The following is a 27,484-nucleotide window of genomic DNA, read 5'->3' as shown; positions in this document are numbered from 1 at the left end:
ATGTCAGTTTTTTAAATAGCAGAAATAACAACAAAATCCCAGTGTCTATCTGGTGAATGCACCCTACCAGAGATTTTCTAACCAGTTGTTTTTCCTGTAGTGTCAGTGGACTATGGTAGCAACATGCCAACATAATAAATTAATATTTTCATAGAATAAACTTTTCTCACATTTCTATATCTCTGGTTACCACCAAAACCTGGGCATCTAGGTTCAAGGCTGAAAAGAGAACTATGGCAGGTTAGGATTATGGCTAGATACTTTTTCCTGACTATGGCCCTCCCAGAGGGTTTACCAAAAGAGAAGGCTTAGGAACTGTTCCACAGAAACTGGTTCAGACACAGCCTTCCTGGTCCATAGGCATATCTCCAAATAAGACAAACAGGTTAAAACTCAAAAAGTGACCACATTTTCTACATCTAGAAGGTATTCTTTCCAGAAGCTCTGGCCTGCAGTCATAAATGGTTAGTACTGGTTATGCAGTGAAGTGTGGAAAGCACTTCAATCATCCTCAGTCAATTCCCTTCTATCTAACTGGCAATAAGGGAGATGGAGGGTAGACATTTGGTATATAAAGCTGAATAACACTCTGTCACTGAACCATGGCTTGTTCTTTGATATATCACATTTACACAAGAGGGAAGTTGTTTTGTTTCATTTCTCTCCAAATCATTATCTGAGAATTGGAGAGTCAACTTAAGTTTATTGTTAAGAATAGAAAAAGATTTTAGAATGCCGAACAAGGGTTTTTTTCTCTTTTCTACCTCTTGCCTCTCTCTGCTCCTTTCCAATAATTTGGCTTATTTTTTTTTTCTGGAAGAAGACTGAGGAACCTATGTGTGTATCTGATCTTGGTGTTTTGTGTGTGAAAGAGATAATGGCTATATTTCAGATGGGAATCCGTTATGAATGCCATGCAAAGGAAGGTTTAATTTGCCTTAATGGAGTACTTCAGGCCACAGAGGTGGCTTCAGAATTGTGAACAGGTCACAACAGAACAACAGAGCGATTTGGGCCAGCATTGCTGGGGAAGGTTTGTCTAAGCCCTCTCCCCCAGCACTGACAGTGCTTCCAGGCTGAGCAACTTTGGGATTAACCATAATGTGGGTCAAAGATGCCCACTGATCCAGGAAGATTTTCAGCACTCCAGAGCCACCTAGCCCGAACAGCCTTCATCCAGTGCTGGAGAGGTTTCTGTCAGCTCTCTCACATCATAAGAAATCTACAGGAGATGTTGAGATGCTCCTCAAAGCAGAATAAGACAATGTAACATGATTGTTTGCATAGCTGTTGGCAGTGGGGACTGCATAATTTGAAGCTCCATCAGAGAAAATCAAAGCTTTGCACAGCCCTAGTAAATAGAATACCTTACCTTACAGGCAATTTTAAGTCAGAGTTATTGATTCAGCCATATCCATTTTTAGCATGGCTATGTCCATTTTTATGGATTATGGTTTCTGCCATAGAAGGGTGTATCTATATTTCTATGTATGTAAACACGTAGACATTCCCAAATGCAAATGTGTCACATGTTTACCTTTATTAGGCAAGAGGAGGAGACATTACAGGATTAGTTGGCAAGCTTAGATTCACAAGGTGGGAAGACTGGGTATTGCACTGGGTTTTAGTCTATATGATTTCTTCTTATTCTTATTCTTACTATTATATCCCTTCTTTCTTCTGGGAGTTAGCTAAAATGCTGGGCCTTCTTCCTTGCTGGTAAAAGAGGTATTAGAGCTAAGCTTGGCCACTGAACCTTTTTAATGTATAAGTGAACTGTAATTTATTGCTCAGATTAAGCCCTGAATGATGGGCTGATAATTAGTGATAAATGTTTGTGACTAGATGATCACTTCCTTTCTCTTGAAATCTGAACAAGCTTAATAAGCTGAGGCAAGTAATGCTTAAGTTGTCAGGTTTGAGTTTAGGAGCTCTCATTAATCAGCCAAAAACTCAGTTTATGGCAAATGATGAAGACACATATAACTTCAGTTCAATCAATCAAAGGTCCAGCTACCTCATCTTGGGCATGAAGAAACCTTTGGGCAATCAGTAAGCAAGAATATATTTTTTCCCATTTAAGTCCCACTATTTTAGCCTTACTAAGAGAGCCAGTGTAACAGAGTTGTAAAGGTACTGGAGTGGGGAGAGTGATGTTCATGTTTATCTTCAGCCTTGGAATCTGGGTGATTTTGGGCCAGTTACTCTTTCTCAGCCCAACCTCCTTCACTGAATTTTTGTTGAGAAAAAATGGAGAAGGGAATGCAATTTAAGCTGCTTTGAATACTGGAAGGAGAGGCAGATACATATCAAATGATCAAGCAAATAAATAATTCTAGCTTCTCTTTGTTTTTATTATAAGATATAAATTGTCAGTTAAATTGAATTCTTATATAATATTTATATAATGTAATTCACGTACAGACACACAGACACAGGTAGACCTTGTTTAGCAACTGATTCATTTAATGACCATTTGAAGTTACAACAGTACAGAAAAGGTAACTTGACCAGTCCTCACATTTATGACCATCACAGCATCCCACAGTAACATGATTGCCATTTGCACACTTCACAGCTGGCTTCCAACAAGCAGTCAATGGAAAAGCTGGCAGGAAGTCACAAGTTGCAGTCATGTGATGTCTCCCTTAATGACCCATGGTGATTTGCTTAATAACCGCAGTGGAAGTGAGGTCATAAGTCCATTGTGGTCATGTGACATTTCACTTAGTGACCACAACACTTAGCGACAGAGTTGCCAGTCCCAATTGTGATCGCTTAGCGAGAACTATATATATATAACATTATATATACATATTATATATAAATATATGTAATATTATATATAATATTTCAATTTATACAATATAACGTTTTGTTATTAACTTACATCAGATCTTAGGAGGAAAGCTGTTTTAGTCCATGCAGCCAAATACCAGGCATCTGGTAGCCCCTTATTAAAAGGCATAAGCTTTTGTGAGTTCACTTCATCAGATGCATGGAATGGCTAAACTGATGAAGAATGCAAAGCTGTTTACATTAATGTGCATAGAATTTTGTTCAAGGTAATGATGACATTACATTTTACTTGCTTTTAAAGGATTACTGTATAGGTAAAGTGTGGAGCAGAGTAATTTGCTAATGGAGTCTGTTCTTTTAATGTTGTCTTCCTAGATGAGGCGTAAGTTATAACCTATAGCTTAACAACTATTGATAACAATTCTGTAGATTTTTACAAGTGAGTAAACCGCTGACTTCTTATTTTGAGTAGGCGTGTCTAGGATTGCAGTGCCAGTAGATATTCTCTGCTTGTCTGTCTGTGTATCTATCCATCCATTCATCATCCATCCATCCATTTCCTTCCCTTCCTCCTAGCTAACTTTCTTATTGATTATGCTTGGTTTTTCTCATTTGGAATCATGATATATGTATGAACAGTAAGTACCAAAATGATCAGCGCCTAGTTACTTAGATTTCACCATGCACGAGGGAGACATAGGGGCTTTATAATTAAAACTGAAGAATTGCCAGTAGTTAAGCTCAATTAAAAACCACAGCAAATATCATTTTAATAGCTTATATTAAGTGACAACAATGAATGAATATCTATAAAAGGATAACCTTTCATATATTATTTAAACAATGATTCCCTCTGAAAAATGGAAAAAAAAAGCTGCTTAGGTTACCAGGTGCTTTGATCCCTGAGTTGGGACTTAGGAACATCTGTATAAAGGTAAGTATATGGAAACAGAAAAGAAGGAAAAATAAACAGGGAGTTATGTGTAGTTATAGGGCACATACAGTAAATGCTAATTTGAATTATTCCATGAGATGTAATTGTTGAAGTATTAACTTTGCGGGAACTATTGTATAAATTTGCACAGCACTTTGAGCAATTTTATTAGCTAAATCATTCAGCCTCAATGTACCTCTGCAATGCTATACCATGGAATTTCAGTTCTTTATGAAAAATCTGAACACTTAGAGTGGGTGATGCTTAAACTTATTTAATGCTGAAGTTGGCATTTCAGCAGGGAGCATAAGGCATTATTTTCATTCTATAAATAAAGATGCTACACATCTTGCAAACACAAATGGACAATATAACCATTATTTTTGTTTCCTGGCCTCCAAAATAAAAGTGTCAGCAATGCCATTCTGTGGGATTATTTTAATGTGCTAAACCTACTTAAAAGAACAACAACACTTCTTTTTTTCTTACACACAAACATCCGTGAACAGATATAGACCAAATTCCCTAGGATACTTACCTGGATTACAACAACTTGATTATTTATTTAGGGAGAAGGGGGGAAAAAGACAAATTATAGAGGAAAAAATACTCTAGCCAATCATACATGCTTGAACTATATATACTATGGAATGCCAGCACCCACTAAATAATTCTCTGTTCAGTCCTACTGTAATGATTGCCCAGCCCAAATACTCAGACTCACAAGAGTTTGCTAAATGAAATCTGATTTATTAGGGAACTTAGGACAAATACAGAGAAAGCTGAGAATGAGCAAAAGCGCGCCAAATACAAACTTAAAACCCTCGGTGCAAACGTACCCTGCCTCCCTGCCAACAGCCCCGCCCGTCCCAGGTGCTGGCAATCGTCAGAACTGCTAGCCTGGGAAAGTAACCTTGAACATAACAGATAACCCAAACACATTCCAAGAGCAGAGCCAAGAGATAAATCCTCCCATCCTCCCGTGAAAGATGAAACACGCATCCAGCTAATGACATGCGAAACGTTACGATGTATCAAAGACATTGAAACGGCGAACATGACACCTACTTTTTTTTCCTTTTGAATATTATTAATTAGAAGATTAGAAAGTATATGTTCAAACAATATGAAAGTATTGTTCAAATAAAATCATGATTCAGCTCCTTTCCCACGTGGATTTCTGTGAATATATCCTGAAATAACCATATTTCTGTATGATTTTAGCTTGTATATGAAAGCATCAGAACAGCCCTGCTGGATCACTCAAAGGTCCATCTTAATTCAGGAATTTGTTCCTCACAGTGGCCAAACAGATGTGTCTGAAGTCCTCATAAGTAGGAAGTAGAGACTACCATTGTCCAAAATAATGCATACTTGTTGTTCTCCATGCTTGTAGAACTACTTTTGAACTATTGATAACATTCAGTACTGGCTTATTTCTGAGACTGTATTTGTATGTATGTATGTCTGTATGTATATAAAAGTCTCAGAAATAAGCCAGTACTGAATGTTATCAATAGTTCAAAAGTAGTTCTACAAGCATGGAGAACAAGAAGGTTGTTACAACAAGGATGGATGGATGGATGGAGATAGATAGATAGATAGATAGATAGATGATAGATAGATATGAATAATAGAACCCAGCTGTTCACATATACTCACAATTGTGTGAAAATTCAACAATTGTGTGATGGTCAAGAAGAGGGTCTGAGATCCTTGATATAAAATTAAGATAGTAAGGACGTTTTCACTTGTAAAATGCTCTCCTGTTCTCCCAAAGGAGAAATATCTGGATGCTACTGTATAAGGAAAGTGGCAAAGCTTTATAAAGTATAGTTTCTGAACTGTGCAGTAGAAAGCCCTGGTGTGGTGCATATAGAAACAGAAATTATGGACAGGTGCCTGAAGGGAAAAAAAAAACCATGGTTGAACTAACTTATTTAATACTCAAGATATTCTTTCTACTAGAGTTTGCTTTTCTCGTACAGTATTCCATGTTCAAACCTTACATTTGAAACTTACAGGTATATGATAATGATGGTTATTCCCAGTGATATGCTGGTAAATGTTTAAGTACACATTGAAAAATTCTCTTGGTAGAGCTCATTACAGAGGCTGCAACTTCATCACCATCTTGACTCCTTCCTTCCTGGTAAATGTTTAAGAACTGGCTGTACTGGCACTATTGCTGCCATTGCACCAAACTGCTAGCCACAGAAGAGCTGATCAGCATGCTAGGCCTAGTGGCTCAGTTCTGCTCTGCTCTCAGACGGCTTGCAAAATTCCAAAACATTTAACAACTGGTTCTCATGAGCCAGTGTGAGCCGGCTCCAGCAAACCACTGGTGATTCCCATCGTTGTGGGGAAAAAAAAATGATGGACTCAGCAAATAGTTTGCAAATGTGTAACTTCAGTTCAAGTTCATATATTTTGCTTAGAGACCCTCACAAAGTTATTCCCTAAACTCAGTATCTGGAAAGTTCTATAGATACCATCTCCTTGACTTTCCTCCTTTGATTCTGTCAGTCCTCTGGTAAATGTGAATTGCCATGGTGCAAAGCATTCTTCTTGTAGCTCTGGAAAGTTCCACCATTTGACTGTCAGGATGTCATTTAGGTATGTGCATGCTTTCTTCTTGGTGATGTGTAACAATACTTGTGTTGGTTCAGGTGTATCATCTAATTGTGGGGTTTTCTAGTAGAATTAGTTTTGCAAATAGAGTTGCTGAGGCTGAGAGTGAATAATACTTCCTTTGATAAAAGAAAATCCATTCATAACAATGGAAAGAATTGTGGACCTAAATATTCACATGGGTCAGATTTTTAATTGACACCTGCCAAAGTAAAAAGGTTCCTGTTCATTGGTTGTTTCTATCAAAATGCTCTGAATTGTGAGAGGTATTTAATTTGAATGGTTTTAATTAATATTTACAAATAGTGGGATTTTGTTAATTAAATATGCTCAAAACATTTGCCATTTCTGTTAAGGAGAACTCTCTAGAGCATATTTTACTCTAAGTTTTAGTGCACAAAACTCCCATTAACATTAAAAATATTTCTCCATGCAGAACGAGAATGGAATAAGAAATGAAAAAGCATGCTGGAAATGTTTTATGAGCAATTTGCCCTCAGAGTTTTATTACTTCATAGTTGAAGACAGGATGACTTGATCATTCTTGACTTTATCTGAAATGCTTAGGAGATCCTGTTCTAATCCAGATTAAACCATAATTATGGGGAATCTCCTGATGTATTCAGATTTATAGAAAAAGAATATAGAAGACTGTCTTAAATACTACAACAAGCAAAATATGTATTTTGACATGCTGGGGAAATTTTCTTCCTGACTAGAATAAGACACAATTTAAGAGAATCAGTCTTCAAATTTAATTTATCAATCTTCAAATCAACCTCTTACAAAATAAGAGGGTTGGTTTTTTTTTTGACTTTCAATCTATTTTCTATAGAGAACCACAAGACTCACAGATCTCACCTGACTCAAAACCAAACATATATTAAACAAAGTTTATTTTTCATATACCGATTATTTAATAAAAATGGCAGTTTCTAGGAATATTGTTTTGAAAATTATTTTGGGTATGGATCTGAAGCTAAAAAAATCCTTCAGAGAGGAATGGGCATATCTCCCATCCTTAAATAAGATGCTTCTTTTCTTGGGCTCAGATGGCAGCCATACACTTCCACAAAAATATACACTTGAGTTAAGGAGTCACTGGCAGGTTACACCAAGCCATATTGCAAATGCAGAATCCCCTTGATAATATCAGCCACATGATAGAACTTTTTATATGTGTTCTAAAATTCCAACAAATTCCTGGGGAGAACCTTAGCTTTCTTGCTTCTTTTACTTCTTTATGTGTGAAAGAAGAAAATGAAAACTTCCTTTGTTTAATGTTTCCCAGCACGGTTGACTTCTCAAGGAAACTGGTCTTTTCATGTGTCCAAATCTGGTAATCAGAACCTGGTAATTTGTGCATTGAGTGAGAACTCCAGATTGATTTGTTCTACTGATTTATTTTCTTGGCTATCCATGGTATTCTCAAGAGTTTTCTCCAGTGCCAAAGTTCAAAAACATCAATATCCTTTCTATGCTAATTCTCCAAAATCCAACTTTTACTTCCATACAGTAACAAAAAGGAAAACTTTTATCTGGATGATTGTGATCCTTGTAGATCCAGAGATATCATATCCCTGAATATCTTTTCCAAGGTTTTCATTGCTACTCTACCATCGCTAGTCTGTGGTGTTCTTGCCTGCTGGGTCTTTTACAGTTAATAGTTGATCCTAAAAGGTAAAAGATATCTACCACTTCAATGTCTTCATTGTCTATTTTAAGACTGGTTCCTACCTGATTCCAACCATTAGTTTGGACTTTTTTATGTTTAATCTTAGTCCCACTTTTTCACTGTACTATTGACTTTCATTACTAGAATTTATAGATAATTCGCATTTTTCAGCTGAGTAGTATCATCAGCATAGTTCTGGTTACTGATGTTTCTTCCTTGAACTTTAAAACCACTCTTATCTTCATCCAATCCAGCTTCCCTTAATGTAAACTTGGTATATAGGTTGCATCAATAAGGAGAGTGTATACAACCTTGTCTCACTCCTTTTCCAATCTGGAGCCAGTCTTTTTTGCTGTGTTCTGTCTGGACTTGGGCTTTCTGGCTTGTGTAGAGTTTTCAGATAAGGACAGTGAGATGTTCTGGGATCCCATTTTTCTAAGGACATTCCACAGCACGACATAGTCGACACAACTGAAGACCTTTCCATACTCAATGAAGTATATATATTGATTTCTTCTAGGCAATATTTTACTCTCTCTATAATCTAGCATGCATCATCAATAATGCATTCTGTTCCTTGATTTTTTGATAAAACCAGTTTCAACATCTAGCCTTTCCTTTTCCATGTAGGTCTCTAATCTTCATTAGATAATCCTAAGCATTATTTTGTTATTTTGAATTTAAGGATATTGTGTGATAGTTTACACACTTAGTTGATTTTCCTTTTTTTGATATTGGTATGTAAACTGACCTCTTCCAATCTATATAGAGGACTTCAAAGGGATTTTTTTTTTCTTGAAAATAATACATATGCACTCAAGAACATATTGTTGAAATTGGTTGGCTTTCTTCTTCCACTTAGATTGACTTGGAGCAATTTCTGATCTGTTCCACAGTCAGCCTCTGATGTTTTTGCTACTATTAGTAAGCTTTTCCTTCCATTCTATTACAAACCAGAATTATGGAGACTCATTAGTTCTCTATAAAACTGAGAGAGTTGCCATTAATTATAAAAAGATGCCATCAAAGTTAAAGACCTTAATGAAATACAGGTAATCCTCAGGTTATGATGGCAATTGGGACTGGAATTTCTATTGCTAAGCAATACAGTTGTAAAGTGTGACAACATGTGACCACATTGCTTAGTGATGGCAATCCCGGCAGTCCCAGTTACCATCAAAACCCCAGGACCACATGGGTTGTTAAGCGAGGACTTCATGTGAATGTGACGTGGGAAGAGGCGGGAGTCCCAGGCAAGCAGGCTGGCAGGTAAGAGATGTGGGTGAGGAGTGAGAGCTATGGGTGGGTGGGCAGATGCCATGGGCAAGTGTTATGGAGCATGATAGGTGGGTGCTGAAGGCAGGCAGATGAAAAAGCAGTGGGAGCGGGAGCAAATTGCAACCTCCTGCAGGCTTCCCCATTGACTTTGCTTGTGGGAAACCAGCAGGAAAGGTCACAAATGGTGACCATGTGACCACTGGGTGCTGCAACCATCAAATTTGTGAGCCAGTTGCCAAGTACCTGAATCATGATCACGTGGCCTTGAGGATGCTGCAATGGACACAACCATGCAGACCCATCATAAGTCTGATTCAGCACAGTTGTAACTTTGAATGGTCACTGAATGAGTGATCATGACTCAAGGACTGCCTATATTAAAAAGACATTTCAACTAATGGAAATCTTATTTGAAAATAAGCACAGATTCTGGGAAAAGAAATATAACTGTCATATTTTTTTTAAAGGAGCATATTGCAGAAATACAGCCATAAATATATATGGTTATTGATAAATATACACATGTCATGTTCACTGTTTCAATATATAGTATACATCGTAACGTTTCACATGCCATGGCGCTGATGCGCATTTCTGTTTGGGAGGGAGCTGCTGTGAAACCTTGTACCAAGCTCTGTATCTGTGTTCATTACAATGGGATGTGTTTGGGTTATGTTCTCTGTTCAAGGACTTTTCCCACAGACCATCAGAAACTGTTAGGAGCACCTGGGATTGTGAACTTGGAAAGATTCTACAGGGGGAGGTATCTCATTTACACCGAGGGTTTTTAGTTTGCATTTGGTGCGCTTTTATCATTCTCAGCTTTCTCTGTGATCCTGCACACTATTCTTTAATAAATCAGATATCTTTGAATTCCTGCTCATGAGTCTGATAGTGTTTTAGAATAGGCAACCATTATACACAGACATACATAGCCCTCATTCTTACCCTTCCGAAATCAGAGGAATTTTAAAACTGAGGTATATGTTTGAGGCTATCAGACAGCAAAAAGCTTGCTATTGAAAAGCAAAAAGAATAATAAGAATAAGAATAAGAATAATGCAGCAGCTTAAATCAAAATACTTAGGAATTTATTTGCATTATGCATAGTTTGGACTGCCCTGTTGACTTTCCTAAGGACAGCTTTTCTGGAGCATTTATTAAAAGATAAATATTTATTCACTGGAAGGAACAAAAATTATTCTTTCAAGAGTTAGTCATGCTTTTACTTCTCATGGTGTCTAATGAAGTAAAAGGATGTACTGATGAGTTTTGGTGGGATAAATTACTACAATTGCTAGATGCAATTACAATTTACAGTACCTTCAAAGTCTCTCTGCAAACAGCTTTAATTAATGGATTGAGTCTAATTACTTGTGCTTGGGGGCTAGTATTGTATCTCAGGTGAAAAATGGTTAAAAATATAAATCTGGTTCATGTTCTTCACTATAATTAGTTGTAGGAATTCATATTTTAAGAACAAATGTAGTTGCTTAAACAAGACAAACTTTTTTGTGTTTTAGTGTATGATTTGGGTGAGGCTGGCACTATCCAATTCATTTCCATGTGTCTCCCTCATCATGTAACCAATGGGCACATATAAATTAATAAAATATGGCAAAAATCAATTTTGAGCTGCATTCAGAAATCTGCTTCACAAAAAGAATCTTGATGCAGTGATAACTGCATACATTTCAAGGTGTTTTTTTTTTAAATGAAGTGCTTTATGACTTAAAGGAAAAATGCCTAGGTACAGTATATCTTTCTCTTCCTTTAGGCATTAGGCACTGTGTTAATCATTGTGTACTTTTTCTATGCACTGGAGAGTTCTATAACTCTCCATCAAAGTTATAATTTCTGAAGCTGGTTTTTATTATCTCTAACACTTTGGCTGGCCTTAACTAATTATATTTGACTGAATAGCATGAATTCCATTTTTAAAGTTATGAGTGTAAATTTTAATTTGGTAGCTCGTCTTACAGTATATTCATATGTTAATCCACCCTTCACACTTTTAGGAGAACCTTAATATAAACATATATTATGGAATTGGGTATTCCTGGTTTATGTGATGATTTAAAACTGCTCTTAATTGGGAGGGCAAAAGGCATCATTCACAATGAAATGCTTTGGCACTAGGATTAAATTATCAAATGCTACACAGTATGTTGCTTTCTTGTTATTCAGTAGCTTTTTCTTTTGACAGAAAGCATGCAAATCTGATGTTGGATCTGGAATTACTTTCCTTTCTTCCTTGTTTGAAAACAGAGATCCTAACTTAAATTAAAATAGTAATCAACTAAAATTCTAGTTTATGAGGGGAACCTTAAATCAGTAAGGGCTAAGGACCAGGCTTTGCTCAACAGGTGCGACAGGAAACAATTAGGAAAGTTGATTATAATCCAAGAACTTCTAATGAGTTATTTTTACTGAAGAAAAAAGAGAGCTATAACATAGTACTCCAGTGACAATGTTTCAAGAGAAAGTACTCTCTCTATAGAAACAGAATTCAAAGCTTCTTTCTCACACTTTCTCCTTCTCACACTATGAAATAGGCTGCCTGGCCTGCTGTTTTGGGCAAGAGGACCAGTTTTCACCTACCTCATGCTTTGGCAATAGTCAAACCTGCTATCACTTTGTTCTTCTCTGATTGTGTGAGGCCTCTCACCTTAAATGTATTTGGACTCAGATAAGTTACTTTAATAGAACAATGGAAAAGAAGCTGTCTTTCCCTTTGGAACAATAGGGTGGTTCTAATGTGTTTAATGCTTATTGACAAAATATTATATTTCTCACCCAACCAGGGTGAATTCCCCTCCCCTTTTGCCTGTTTAATGACAATGATGTTTGCCTATTTAGTTATCATAAATTACCAATCACACCATGATTTAGTTCTCACGGACCAGCAGACCTACATGGCTTTCTATGAAAATGGACAGATTTACCATATAGACCTACTAACTAGTTTTATCAGCCAGGATTTAAAGCTGTTTTTCAACCTTTCATCTTATCACTAGCTAAACCACAATTGTCACTACTCAGAACAGGAAGATAATACAATATGATACGAAAAAAAGGAAAAAAAGAGGTAATGATTTAGGTCCTGACACTGTCTAGCATTTTGAGGGGACTGAAGATAGCCTTTCAGAAATATAGCTGCTGGATCATATGTTCATTTAAATAACAGACACCTTATAGTCAAAGGAAAAAAATCTGGGGACATCTACACTATATTTAAGCATTTTCCTCTATTTATACCCAAATATTATGATATTTTCCCCATTTTAAAAAGGAACAAATCTATACATAGACTGCCCATCCCTGTCTGAATTGTGGAACTGCTTAAGTTAAACTCCTATTTCCAAATAATAATTAAAAATAAAATAAATGATATAATAATCTTAAAAACAGCATGTAATAAACGATTTTCACTGGAAACTTTCTTTCACTCACTCTGGAAGAATTAGAGGTCTTGGAAGAATTCAAGCAACTCTGACCAGGAATTTCACAGATTTCTAATGTCCTAAAAAGTTATGACACAATTCTGTTTCAAATGAAAATGTGATACCCCTCCCCCTTGTTTATATAAATTACTCAGAGTAAATATTTATTTTTTCTGCTTCTGAGTGAAAATATTTGCAATGAACTGCACAGGTCTTTCTTAGCAGAAATAAGGTGGAATTCTATGAGTGAGAAGAAAAGAAACCCTGAAAACACCGGGGGTGGGGGGGGGAATAAGGCTGCTTTCTTGAAGGACTTAATGACTATGTAATCTGTTATGTTAACAAGGAAATACTTCAGAGTTATTAGCAATTAAGTTGATCTTACTAAAAGAAGAGCAAGCCACAGAATTAATGAAAATTAAATACTGGGTGCCAAGAATTCAGACAGAATTTAGTCCATTACAATGGGTTCTTTGCAAGTATGCCAAATAATTTCACCAACTTTATTACTTTCTATTTTCCATTAGTAGCCATAATCCAGTGGCAGAATCTCTAAACTATTCATGTACTATTTCAGAAAGCACAGTCTGAAAATAACCCCCCCCCCAAAAAAAAAACACCTTTCTGCAGCAACATTGATTGGAAATAAAAGAGGAACTTTTGGTGCTCTGAAGGGTATGTCCTATGATTTAAAAAAAAAAAAAAATGTTTCTTGTATCACAAATATTTTATAGATACTTTATACCCTTATTTATAGGGAAGTTTGCAACCCTATCAGGGAAAAAAAAAATCAAAGCTTAAAAGGCAACATGTTACAATGGACCTTAAATATAGGTTAAAGATAAAGCCCTTAACATTCCTGGGTGAATCCAATAAAGTGCATCTTAAAATCTTTCTCCACTCAAAATTTCATATAAGAATGTGTACTGTTTAAAAAGCTGTAGGTTTGGTAAAGCTGTATACAAAAAAATGAATATTGGGGACACACAGTATATGCTGTAAAACAGCCTTTCTCAACCTTTTGACCCTGGAGGAACCCTTGAAATATTTTTTAGACCTCGGGGAAGCCCTGCACATTCAGGCTCAAATATAGGCCAGACGTTACAAAATTATTATATTTGTTTTATGGGTAGGCCTATATGTATGCATTAACAGTGTTATTAAACTGAAGATAAAGCATGTAAGTTACCTCTTTAATGTGAAGTTGCCTGAATTTGAAATAATTTTTAAAGTAAATTATGATCTCCTGGGGAACCCCTAGTGACCTCTTGCGGAACCCTAGGGTTTTATGGAACTCTGGTTGAGAAATCCTGATAAACAAATAGAAAATAAAATTTATAATTTTAGAAAATAAGTAATAGAAAATAAAATACATAATTAGGAAAATAAAGAATGACAATAATTTTGGATCTTTCTGCAAACAGAAACCCCAGCAACAGTTGCAAGGCATGCTAATGATTGATGAAAATGGAAAATCACAAGAAAAAGGAATAGTATGTAATAACTTGGGAAAGAGATAACTGGATAATATTCTACAAGAGCACTTCAGGCAGCAGTGTTAAGTTGTGAGCTCTATTTGTAATTTTCTTTCTTTCTTTCTTTCTTTCTTTCTTTCTTTCTTTCTTTCTTTCTTTCTTTCTTTCTTTCTTTCTTTCTTTCATAGAATTACAGAGCAGTTCTTGTGGAAATCCTGGAGCTCCATCCAAAGGTATTTTATATGGAACAAGATTCGATGTTGGTGACAAAATCCGATATAACTGTGTGACAGGCTACATCCTGGATGGACACCCCCAACTTACCTGTATAGCCAGTTCAGTAAATACAGCATCCTGGGATTTTCCAGTTCCTATCTGTAGAGGTAAGTTGGAAATCCAGTGAAAACTAGTATAAAACCAAGCCATAAATCACTTATATTCACTATAAAAATACTGACATGAAATATTTAAAAGTTTAATTTCTGAAACTTGCTTTTACTAGGGCTTTTTTTTTGGGAGGGGGGGTTTACTGGCTATGTATGAGAAGAATGCGGCTGCTGATACAATTGGTATGCATCTTTGACTCATAACCTGGATGAGGAATAAACTAGAGCTGAATCAAGATGAATGTGTTCTTTGCAAAGTCATAATTTCAGGGAAGTGATAAATCTTCCCATTCTGGAATGGATTATTCTCTTCCAAAAGGAGCATTCAGTTTGAAGCGCAGATATTAAGCCTACATACATGGTTTGGATTCAGACCTATATGGTCTGAAAGCATGCTTTTTTCTGGATGATCCTCCCCTATGCACACTGAAGTTGTTTGGGGAAATAAATCTACAAATGCAATAATCTTGTCTAGTGATAGCTCCGAGCTAAACTTCCTCTGTAACTGCCGTGATTTCTAGAAGGTACTCTATCAATTTTTTTTTAAGTTCCTTTTTTCTTTTTGGTATTTAGTTGGATGGTACTCCTCGTACATTTGGTTGAGAGTAATCCCCACTGTATGCAAAGAGATTATGTCTGAGTAGACATATATTAGACTGTATGGTTAATCCTATATATGCTAGACAGTTAATTAAGCAAAAGATAAACTGAGAACTAAATTGCAGAAAGATAGATAAAATTTGGGGAACAAAGCAGCCATACTGTAGGGAGGCATAATGCTAAAACAAAACAAAACAAAACAAAAAACTTAGTGGGAACTGTTCAGAGAGGAAGAGAGTTGAGGAATATTTATCAGGAAATTCTGAGTTACATAACTATGTAAGAGATTATGTAAATCTTCCTCTTAAATCTTATAGTTGTTCTTATTGCTTTTGAAACTATGCTCAGCATTGTTTGTCCTAGGAAAACAGGGTCCTGAACAAAATGGAGGTTAAATAAGGCTTAGAGCAAGCACTGGCTACAAACAAAGTATTCATGATAGAAATCCTTTATTTTAAGTACCGATGAAATAGTGGTTGCCCTTGAAACTTCCTTCAGTCAATAATTTATTGTGCGACTCTACCTTTCCTTTGTATGGTAGCCTGCGGAAAAATAGACCATGTATCTTCAGAGCATTCAAGAGAAGCAGTGAAAGCAATTACCCCAGCCCTATATATGAAAGGAGGTCCAGTTCAAAGTACTACGGAGCTTTGCTTAAAGTACAATCCCAAGACTTATTTCAGTACTTAGTGTTTCTCTTTACTGGGGAATTGATTTCACTGGACAAAGAGTGAGAAAGAAGGGGCAGTGGAGTAAGAGATTACACTGATGGAGATCTAGTGAGAAAGAAGCTTAGGCTCCAAAAATTCTTCTCACTGCCTGGTCACATGGAATATTTACTGTATTGATGTAAATTGGGTATTTCCTGGTCACATCATGCTCTGTAAAATAAAAGGTATTCTGTGAGGCTTTTGAACATGGTGCATTTTGAGAATAGCAGTTGAGTCTAGAATTGGGGTCCTATGGCAGCAGAATGGTGTAGCAAGGCGGAATTTTCGGATATTCAGGGAGAGAATCCCAGCACACCTGTCTAGCCAATAAATTATAATAATGATATGAATAAATAATTGTTTGACATCCTTCTGGGACACCCAAAATCTATTACCTGAGGTGGCTGCCTCATTCTCTTCAGCCCCAAAGTTGGCTGTGAATCATCCAAATCTGCTAAGAGAATCTTTGGTCTTTACACAACATACAGCATAAAAACTGGTTCTCTCTGTCTGATTTAAGTGCATTATCAATATTGTATAAAAACTGAAATTAGAGTACATTATTGCTATGACTATGTGGGCTATCACTAAGTAGAGATGATTGCTATGCATAAGCTTGTCATTTGTATTGCAATACAGTAATGATTATACACACATACACACATACATATACACATGCATACATACATACACACACACACACATACACACATATATAGTCTGCTGAATTCATTAGTGAGTGCCGTGAGAGTGTGTGTTTATCCCAATGGCACCATGATGAGTCAGATTCTGTTTCAGGTCTACATATGTACTGCTCATCATTGTACAGCTAAAAATTGGAAAATGCTATTAACACCCCAATTCTTATTCCAGGGATCATTGCCAACTTGAAGTCTATTTGTGTGCTATATGCGTGTACTTTCAAAACATTGTGTCACTGGTTTGAAAGACAGAACTATGAAAATACATAATAGTCCTAAATTCTGTTACCAACAGAAATAAGCTTTTCTGTGAAATGGCACCTTAGGAGCTAGACTCCAGGGTCTTCCAACTTCTGCAGTGTGTTCCACTATCTGAGCATACTTGTGTCTAATAGAAGCACTGAATCTCTTCTACTATAAAAGCCTCTGGGAAGAAAGCAAAACCTTGAATCATAGGTGCATAAAATTCAGAAGTCATCTGATTCTTGTGTTTTTCCAATATTTTTCAGGGGGCTCACCTTGTGGAAATATAGGCACAATCCAGCCAATTCACTTAATCCTATTATTATGCCATAAACACAAGATCTTAGTTTGGGCCTATGAGATATCTATACAATGTGTTCTTCACTGGTCTAATTTGAAGACCTCTGCTTTCCTACAGAAGCCAATGCTGGACTGATTTGTTGTGTGTTGTGACTAACATGGGGGCTATGAGTTCCACTGCAGAAGAGTGGACCCAAATTGCAGGGGTGAGGATGGGGTTGTTCCCAAACTAAGAAAGGATGCACATTTAGACTATCTTCTGGCACTAGCAGAAGAGGCAGCATTACCTCTTTTTCTTCCCTTTGCTGCAGAGACCAAAGCAGCAGCTTACCATTCAGCTTTGCTATCCATGTTGCTCATTGAGGGATGGGATTCTGAATCTCACTGTACTTTCCATCACTGAAATGGCTGTTGCATTTTGAACATTCTGTGACTCCTCCAAGTAGCATGATCCAAAGTTTGAAAACATCTGTTGCTATAAACCTTTGCAGGACAGAAGACCAGATAAAACAGTCTGATGCAGATACCTGATAGATCTAGATGGTTTTCTGAATAAGTTTGGGGAGTTTGCCTTGTCTGCCAGCAACTGTGTAGGAGATCTGGTCAATCAGTGGGACAAGGACATAGCCTAATTGGTTGATACTATTATTCCTAAGTGGCCTTTTCCCTTTAGCAGAGCTTGAACTGTTTATCAGAAAACTGAGAACGATAAAGAAGATAGGTAGGGGGTTGGACTGTGAGTGGAGAACTTTTGTGATGAATCAGATTGAACACAGAATGGGCCCTTTGTCAGATCCATTTGAAATCCCACTACACAGCAGTAAATGCAGCAAAGTTTTCACAGAATGAGTCAATTATATTTTTCCATACGGTGTGACATCTGCTCCATATGCAAAGTTGGGGTAACACAGCTGGAACAATTGTAAGCTTGCTGTGAACAATTTTATCATTCTTTAAAGACAAGGTCAACTGGATTCACTTATTTCTGGATACCAATGTTGGGACAGGTCATAGGGAGATGACCTTGGTGATTGCTTGACAGGTTCATATGTATTATTTTTAGCTTTCAGGTCTCAAGGACATAGACATGGTATATCAAGAGATGAGACCATCAGTTATTTGTGTTACACTTGCCCTTTCTGGCTGATTAAATTGACCAGGTTGAGATCAGCCCACAATTAAGGCAGGTGACCAATGCTTTCTCGAGTGTAAGATGAGTTTCTGCCTGCAGACCTTTCCAATTATAGGTCAGTTTCAAATACTCAGTTCTTGGGTAACATGGGGTTGCCCTTGAAGAATATCTGGAAGCTTCAACTGGTGCAGAATACAGTGGCGTGGGCAGTTACGTGTGCTTCCAGAACAGCACATGTCACACCTCTGCTTCATGAGCTGCGTTGGATGCCAGTTTGCTTCCAGGTCCAATTCAAGGTGCTGTTTTTAACCTTTAAAGCCCATCATGGCATGGGGCTGGGTTATCTAGGGAACTGCCTCTCCCCAATTACATCTGCCCATCCCATTAGAGGGCATGCTGTAGATCCTGTCTGCTAGGGACTTATACTTGGCGGGTCCCAGGAGGTGGGCCTTCTCTGTCATGGCGCCCGCCTTATGGAACATTCTCCCTCCCCCATCTGAAGTGAGGTTAGCTCCATCCCTGTTAATGTTCCAGAATTCCCTCAAGACCTGGTTGTGTCATCAAGCCTGGGGCTTCCAGGAGACTGGTAACATTCTAAAATGACTCCATCACTACAGTTAATATTCTAGGGATATTTGGAGCAAATAGTGAATATTGTTTTAAAGTGGTTACACCAACAGAGAGAATGCATTGGGCTTAATGCATCTCATTTTGTAAATTGGGCATACTATAGCTTGGATTCAGTACACCTTGCTTCACTTCTGCACAATATTGATTGATTGATTGATTGATTGATTGATTATCCCACCTTTATTATTTTTATAAATAACTCTAGGTGGTAAACATACCTAAAACTCCTTCCTCCTCCTATTTTCTCCGCAACAACCATCCTGTGAGGTGAGTTGGGCTGAGAGAGAGTGACTGGCCCAAGGTCACCCAGCCGGCTTTCATGCCTAAGGTTGGACTAGAACTCTCACTCTCCTGGTTTCTAGCCCAGCACCTTAAGATTGCTTATGATGTTGCAGAAGGAGGAACTGCCTGGAAGAGAAAGTCAGCTGGCTGAAAACATTTGCACTTCACTAACACTTAACTTTAAAATATAAAGTGATGCTGGAAAAGGTCAGATATTTCTGAAGATAAAGAAGACTGAGGAAACTTTGAGCTAGAAGGAAGAAGATACAAATGCATTGATAGTTTAGTTCTCTGTGGACAAGATAAAAGACAGGGAAACCAATTGTTCCCTTCCTCACTAAAAAGATGATGATTCCCCACATGTTTAAATCCCATACACTAAGCACGTACCTATGGGAAATGAAATCATTGTTTCATACTGAATGACAATTCAGTTTCACAAACATTAGTAAAACCTACCAATCCAGTTAAAATGGTTTGGATTGCTTTCTTGGAGACTGAATATGTGAGATATGAAGTCAAACTGAATGTAACAGATTTATCCACTCTAACCTTAGTCTGATAGTTAAGCCAGAATATTTGATCTAGATGCGCAGACGTAGTCCTGATCACAATCTCTTAAACTAATCTACTTATCAGAAGACTAGTAAATATGCATTTGCTGAGGTATTGATGCCCTGAAAACCTTTGAGGGTTGGGGGAATGATAATAAACATAATGATCAAATAAGCCATTATTTGTTACTGTCTATATTCTGAGCAATATGTTTAGTCATTAACAATAGTGTGATAATTTATTTACGGTCAGTACCGATATTATTCTGAGATAGATATGCTTACCAACTTCTAGAATTGTCAGTGTTCATTTAAAATATTGTCGTTTGGATTCATGAGAAATGCTCATACAGGTAGTCCTTGTTTAGAAACTGCTTCATTTAGTGACCATTCACAGTTATGATGGTGATGAAAAAGTAACCTTATAACCAGTCCTTGCACTTACAACCTTTGTAGGTCTGTAAAGGAAAAGAAAGATGAAGTAAGATCATATGCACAGTCGCAGTTTCACTTGATGACTGCTTCACTTAACAACCAAGTTGCCAGTCCCAATTGTGGTTGCTAACTGAGGACTACCTGTACAGACAGGCAAAGTTGAAATGGAGATAGGACAACTTAGATTTATTGTGTTATGAAGTGGTTAATTACAGTGTGCATAGCCCATGACCAGTTTTTAAATTAATTTCTCCCTCTCTTGACATATTAATTTTGATTGGGGCATGTTAAATGGTGAAACCTGACAACAATTTCATCCCATCACCTTCTACATCTGACATAGTGTAGAAATTGTAGACTGCCACGTACTGGTGAGAATGATTCACAGAAGGCTAATAAATAAGGTCATGATTAAATATAATATGGTAACTCTGTAAAGGTTATATTAATTAGGTGGTTTGATAATCAGGGATAATATCTGTTATATTTTGAAAGGTTGTTCTATTTATAGATAAAAAGTTGCAACTAGCTTATAACACTTACCTTGTTACCTCTTTCAGAGATGTAGTTTAACCCAGTTGCATATTGAGAGGGCTAGGGACAACATTTTTCTCCCTTTTTTATTTTATTTTATTGCTTTAAGATGACAGACAAAAAGAAAAACAAAACATATAAATCAATAAAGAAAAGGAAAAAGGGAAGAAAAACAAGATAGATGATATCTAAATAAAATACAACCACATACATGTCTTTGGAAAAGTAATGCAGCTCAATCTTTAAACAACAGTTTAAATCTTCACCGAACAAAATCATATTGTCCAGTCATTCCATTGTAGGAATAAAGCAGACAATCAAAGGCTGCAAATGCTTATGTTTCATCAAATTGAGCTGGGTATTGTGATGGGCTACAGTAACACAGCTGGTTCTCAGGAAGGAGGGAGCGTATTCCAAGGAGGGGAGTGAGATAAAAGACAACACAGCCTGGAACTGGAACGTGGGAAGACTAAGAGGTTCAGAATAGCCCCGCCCTAGAGCCTTCCCAGGTAATTTCCCCTTAGGGTGGGTAGAGTAGCTTTAGTCTGGCAAGATTCTGTCTATACGGTGTGAGCAAATAAAGAACTGGAGTTTAGTTGGATTGATTCTTGGTCGTTCTTGGGCTAGGCGTGACAGGTATCAGGTGCAGAAGGCTTTTTCCAAGGACATATAACAATTCTTTGGGAATAGTCCAGGCAAAAGTTATATAGATAAATTCTACTTTTGGGGAGTATAATTTAACAGCACTGCTCTAGTGGCAGCAAGCAGAACAGGTTCTAGACCACCTTCAGCTACAGACGTTCACTGGGAGACTTTGGGGCAGTCACTTGCCCTCAATTCAATCTATCCTGTTCCATTGTTTTGTTGGGGGCAAGCAGAAGGGAGGAGCAATATATATACATATACATATACATATACATATACATATACATATACATATACATATACATACACACACACACACAAACACATACATATACATATACATACACACATACATACACATACATACACACATATACATATACATACATACACACACACATACATATACACACATACATATGTGTATACACACACACATACACATACACACATACACATACATATACATACATACATACAAGTTGGCAGAGTGCTAGAAAGCATTTGGCCCAGGAGAGATCAGAAAAGTCACACACCAGGCATTTCTATAAAAATATTTTTATTTACAGAAAACAGACATATTTAAAGGCTGTTTGCTGAGAGGAGAGATTTCTCTCAGCTGCATATTCTCTGCAAGCCTACACAGAAGGGAAACTGAAACTAAAACAAGTTCAGGCAAGTTCCTCCCTTAGGCAATGCAACCATTAACACGTGAAAAGGGGACAATTAAATTCAACCTCTTCACCCGGCCAAAATGATTAGTTACCATAGTAACCTTAATCTGTAGTAGAAAACATATTAACAATACATACCTACATACAGTATCTGCTGACTTGAGACCCTGAATGAAAGCCTCAGTATAAATCTAACAGATGAATAAATACATCTTTGGAAAATATCATTCACTAGATTAAGAATATTCAATAAATATGAAACAAACTGAGGGCAAGACCAAACCCTGTATGCTAATGTTAAGTTATTGGGTCTCCAGCATAGAAAAGTAAATAATCCTTTTTAAACACCTGCTAAGGACTCCAATAGACACACCCTATTAAATATAAATACACACACACACACACATGCTTATTTAAGATCAGAAGAAACATTTTATTTTTATTTTTTTTAAATCTCAGATTACTGACTTGTTGGAATGGAAACTCCAATTGTCTATTCCAATTTTTTTAATGTAACTTATCAATATTTATTTTTATAAAATTATTCAGTTGTTGATAAGATGGAACAGTTGGTTTTAGCTTCTAAAAATCTCTGTTCAGCATATTAAAATCATAGGAGTTGTGGTGGCCACCAATCAGTCTAGTCCAAACAGAAAACATGTTTTAATTGACTCCATTGTCATTCACTGCATTAAGGCAGTTTATGTTCTTTTTGTAACCTCTTAAAACTCTTAAAGGTATCATTAACAAAAGAACAAAACTCGTCTAGGGTATTAAGTCCATTTTCAGCCCAACTCTTCCTGAACAAGTATTGAGACATCATTTTTAAATAGGGATTATTCCAAAGAGCTAATCTCTCATGAGAACAAGAGTCAAATTCTAATTTCTTCCCTAATTGCATCCAAATATGTCTGGCTGCCTTGTTTATTAAAAACAATATAAGGTTCTGACTATAATTAGAACTGAGCGCTTGCCAAGAAATTCTTTGTTTTTAAAGTCAAATAATAGAAGGTTCAGCTTTTTAATAAAAAATATTGCCCATATCAGTATATTTTTAGTTATAATACCACTATGCAACAGTCTTAAACTTGTTCACCCATACAACTCATATATGAACATACAGTACACAACATGGGTATAATGGACTTTGTATGCAGCTGACCAGATTTCTGTGGCAATTTACATCATATGTGCAATGATATTGTCATTTTGCAAAAAACACACATGATTTAAGTTGCATCATTTACATGATGATGTCATTGTCCAAACAATATGTAACCAAAAAGAGGTCCTCTGCAAAGCATGTTAGGACCAGTGAAGCTCTTCTCTTGATGCATTGAAGCAGCCACATCATTTGCAAAGGTTGTGTGACTGCAGTGAAAGCTTTTCCTTGATGACTGCACAGCTACTTTAGCTTTGTGACAGTCTCAGAGAAAGTGTTATCTGCCTGGGTAAGCAATTTTAGTGAGATAAGTGGCATAATATTTCAGTCAGGTAATATTTCCTTAGTGTTAATGCTTTGATCCCATGATTGCATTTAGTTTTTAGTCTTTGCTTTCTGGCTGAGTAGAAATCTGTCATAGCTCACTAGAATAGGCACATTCCAGTCTGAAAAGAAAAGACAATTGTATTCCTGCCAGAATATCCTATAGTTAAATCTTTTCATGCACTGAGATATTTCTTTGAAGCTTATATTGGACCTCTAGATCTGCAAGCTGGAATCACTGGCCATGTACAGTATCTTATCCTGCCTACTGTAGTTCTAGAGAGACAACAGCAATAGGAAATTCATCACACTTCTCATGAGCTCTTATATTTGGATATAATTCTGAGGCCTGAAATAACTCAAGGGGTTTGTTGTCTGATGTTCATTTATGAGGAGGCAATGATATAAGACGTGGCCTTACTGGGTTTATCAGCTTGGATTCAGCTCTGTTCTGGAATAAAAAGGAACTTAATATATTGCAAGAAGCATACAGTACTCCAACTTTTGGAAAATACCAATGTCCTTACACTTTGGGTTTTCCCCATATGGTGCATGTGCACCAATCAAAAATAAGATCTGCGCTCAAACCCTTTTCTTTTGATTTGCTAGTTCTCTTAAAAATGCTACCCAAGTTATGTTGTCTCCAAGTTTCTGTCAATGCAAGATGAGAAACAATTTCTTTTGGGGTAGACTTTCATAGCAATGTACAGTTTGAAAACATGCAAATATGAGTAGATTAATAGGTACCACTTTGGCGGGCAGGTAACGGCGTTCCGTTTAGTCATGCTGGCCACATGACCATGAAAGTGTCTACGGACAAATGCTGGTTCTTTGGCTTTGAAATGGAGATGAGCACCGCCCCCTAGAGTCGGACACAACTGGACTTAATGTCAAGGGAAACCTTTACCTTTACCTAGGGATTATTATATTTTTGATGGAACCACATGCACAGAGACACTATTTATTTACTTGCTCTTTATGTGACTGACATTTTCAAACTATAATAAAATGAGTTTTAAACCAGTCAACCAAGATAGCACACAGAACTACACTTTCCTTTTTGCTTTTCTTATTTCAGACTGCTCAGGCTAATACCTAGATGCTTGCTGAAAAAAAAATGCATTTTTGCTATTTATCTAAATGGTGGGAGAGTAGGGGACAAAATCCTTTATACTGTCATATAGAGTTTTCTCTTCTCTTCTCTTCTCTTCTCTTCTCTTCTCTTCTCTTCTCTTCTCTTCTCTTCTCTTCCTGTCTGTTACAATAACAAAGGGTTAGTGTTAATATCAATACAGTGAGACTTTAGAACAGAACTGAATTTAATGGGACTTATTTTGGGGGAGCAATGCATAAAGGGTAGGCTGTTGGGCTTTCTGCATATTGAAAAATTCTGATATCAAAGCTTTTGGGAAGCCCAAAGTTCTGACTTAATTATCCCAGCCAGACAGGAGTCCAAAAAGAAGATCATGTTGTAGTTTTCTCACCATGCTTTTTAATAAATATTGTTGTCCATTCATTGGAAACAGTGGAAGGGAATAAATGTAGACCAGCTATTGGAATTTTCAGCTGTTTTAATGACACAGTTGGGAGAATGTTGGATTTGTTAGCTCAAAAGGTATTCCCTTTCTATGTCATCAAAATCCCACCATCTTCCCTTTTGGAGTTTTCTGAAGATAGAAAATGATACGGAACAGAGGGAGGTGGAACAGCAGGAAGAAGAAAGTTTCCCTTCCGTCTTGTAAAAAAAATAAACAATGGATTGTTTCCAATATCTTTCTGCCAACATAAGAGTGGATTATCTCCAGTGATAAAATTTGGAGCCTCTTCTCTGAAGATCTCTTTGGCATACCCAAGATTGCTCAAGAGATTTGGGGGACTGTCTAGAAAACTTTTGAGAGGTATGTAAAAAGTATAGGGGGAATCCCCAATGTATGGAAAAAGCCCACCTCGATGACATTTGATATTGCCCAATTATTTTTTAGCTATCTTTCCAGTAATATGTAAGAACTTGAGTACTGTATGTGGCATGCAGTAATTATGACCTCAGCTTAATAGTTAATACTTTATTAATAGTTTAATATTAATAAACGTAATGTTGTTGTTTATACGTTTAGTCGCTTCCGACTCATCGTGACTTCATGGACCAGCCCACGCCAGAGCTTCCTGTCAGTCGTCAACACCCCCAGCTCCCCCAGGGACATGTCTGTCACCTCTAGAATATCATCCATCCACCTTGCCCTTGGTTGGCCCCTCTTCCTTTTGCCTTCCACTCTTCCTAGCATCAACATCTTCTCTAGGCTGTCCTGTCTTCTCATTATGTGGCCAAAGTATTTTAGTTTGGCCTTTAATATCGTTCCCTCAAGTGAGCAGTCTGGCTTAATTTCCTGGAGGATGGACTGGTTTGATCTTCTTGCAGTCCAAGGCACTCTCAGAATTTTCCTACAACACCACAGTTCAAAAGCATCTATCTTCCTTCTCTGAGCCTTCCTTATGGTCCAGCTCTCACAGCCATATGTTACTACGGGGAACACCATTGCTTTAACTATGCGGGCCTTTGTTGTCAGTGTGATGTCTCTGCTCTTAACTATTTATCGAGATTTGTCATTGCTCTTCTCCCAAGGATTAAGCGTCTTCTGATTTCCTGACTGCAGTCAGCATCTGCAGTAATCTTTGCACCTAGGAATACAAAGTATTTCACTGCTTCTACATTTTCTCCCTCTATTTGCCAGTTATCAATCAAGCTGGTTGCCATAATCTTGGTTTTTTTGAGGTTTAGCTGCAAGCCAGCTTTTGCACTTTCTTCTTTCACCTTCATCATAAGGCTCCTCAGTTCCTCTTCACTTTCAGCCATCAAAGTGGTATCATCTGCATATCTGAGATTGTTAATGTTTCTTCCAGTGATTTTAACTCCAGCCTTGGATTCCTCAAGCCCAGCATGTCGCATGATGTGTTCTGCATACAAGTTGAATAGGTAGGGTGAGAGTATACAGCCCTGCCATACTCCTTTCCCAATCTTAAACCAGTCCATTGTTCCGTGGTCTGTTCTTACTGTCGCTACCTGGTCGTTATACAGATTCTTCAGGAGGCATACAAGATGACTTGGTATCCCCATACCACTAAGAACTTGCCACAATTTGTTATGGTCCACACAGTCAAAGGCTTTAGAATAGTCAATAAAACAGAAATATATGTTTTTCTGAAACTCCCTGGCTTTTTCCATTATCCAGCGGATATTGGCAATTTGGTCTCTAGTTCCTCTGCCTTTTCTAAACCCAGCTTGTACATCTGGCAATTCTCACTCCATGAACTGCTGAAGTCTACCTTGCAGGATCTTGAGCATTACCTTACTGGCATCTGAAATGAGTGCCACTGTTCGATAGTTTGAACATTCTTTAGTGTTTCCCTTTTTTGGTATAGGGATATAAGTTGATTGTTTCCAGTCTGATGGCCATTCTTGTGTTTTCCAATTTGCTGGCATATAGCATGCATTACCTTGACAGTATCATCTTGCAAGATTTTGAACAGCTCAGCTGGGATGCCGTCGTCTCCTGCTGCCTTGTTATTAGCAATGCTTCTTAAGGCCCACTCAACCTCACTCTTCAGGATGTCTGGCTCTAGCTCACTGACCACACTGTTATTCTTTCATGAAATTATCATCTATCCATCCATCCACATACATACATCTTAAAATCCTTTTTCTGTCTCCTTATCCCTTAGTGATATAACCTGCCTTAATAACCCTATTAGCTTTGATAAGCATGAGTTTCTTTTTACTTTTAATGTGAACTTTTTTCTCAATTTTGTTTAAAGAATTCCAGTTGATTACAGACTCCTTCAAGCTTAATAAGGTCAAAAGGGGGTAAATTATATTTTGCAAGTTTGAATGTTAACATACAGTATTTCAGTCATTATAATTAGATGATGATATTAGATAGTT

The 27,484-nt window shown here is 37.1% G+C and overlaps 1 protein-coding gene across 1 annotated transcript in view; it reads left to right on the top strand.

Annotated features, from left to right (window-relative positions):
• The window catches only part of CSMD3 (CUB and Sushi multiple domains 3), a 643,537-nt gene that overhangs the window by 181,822 nt on the left and 434,231 nt on the right, over positions 1-27,484 (top strand). Inside the window, exon 4 of the mRNA XM_063299980.1 lies at positions 14,424-14,618. Coding sequence (XP_063156050.1) covers positions 14,424-14,618 — 195 coding nt within the window. The remainder of the gene's footprint in view (positions 1-14,423; positions 14,619-27,484) is intronic.

This window comes from Candoia aspera, chromosome 3 (assembly GCF_035149785.1).
Source record: "Candoia aspera isolate rCanAsp1 chromosome 3, rCanAsp1.hap2, whole genome shotgun sequence".
NCBI classification, from domain to species: Eukaryota; Metazoa; Chordata; class Lepidosauria; order Squamata; family Boidae; genus Candoia; species Candoia aspera.
This window is presented reverse-complemented; position numbering and strand designations above follow the sequence as displayed.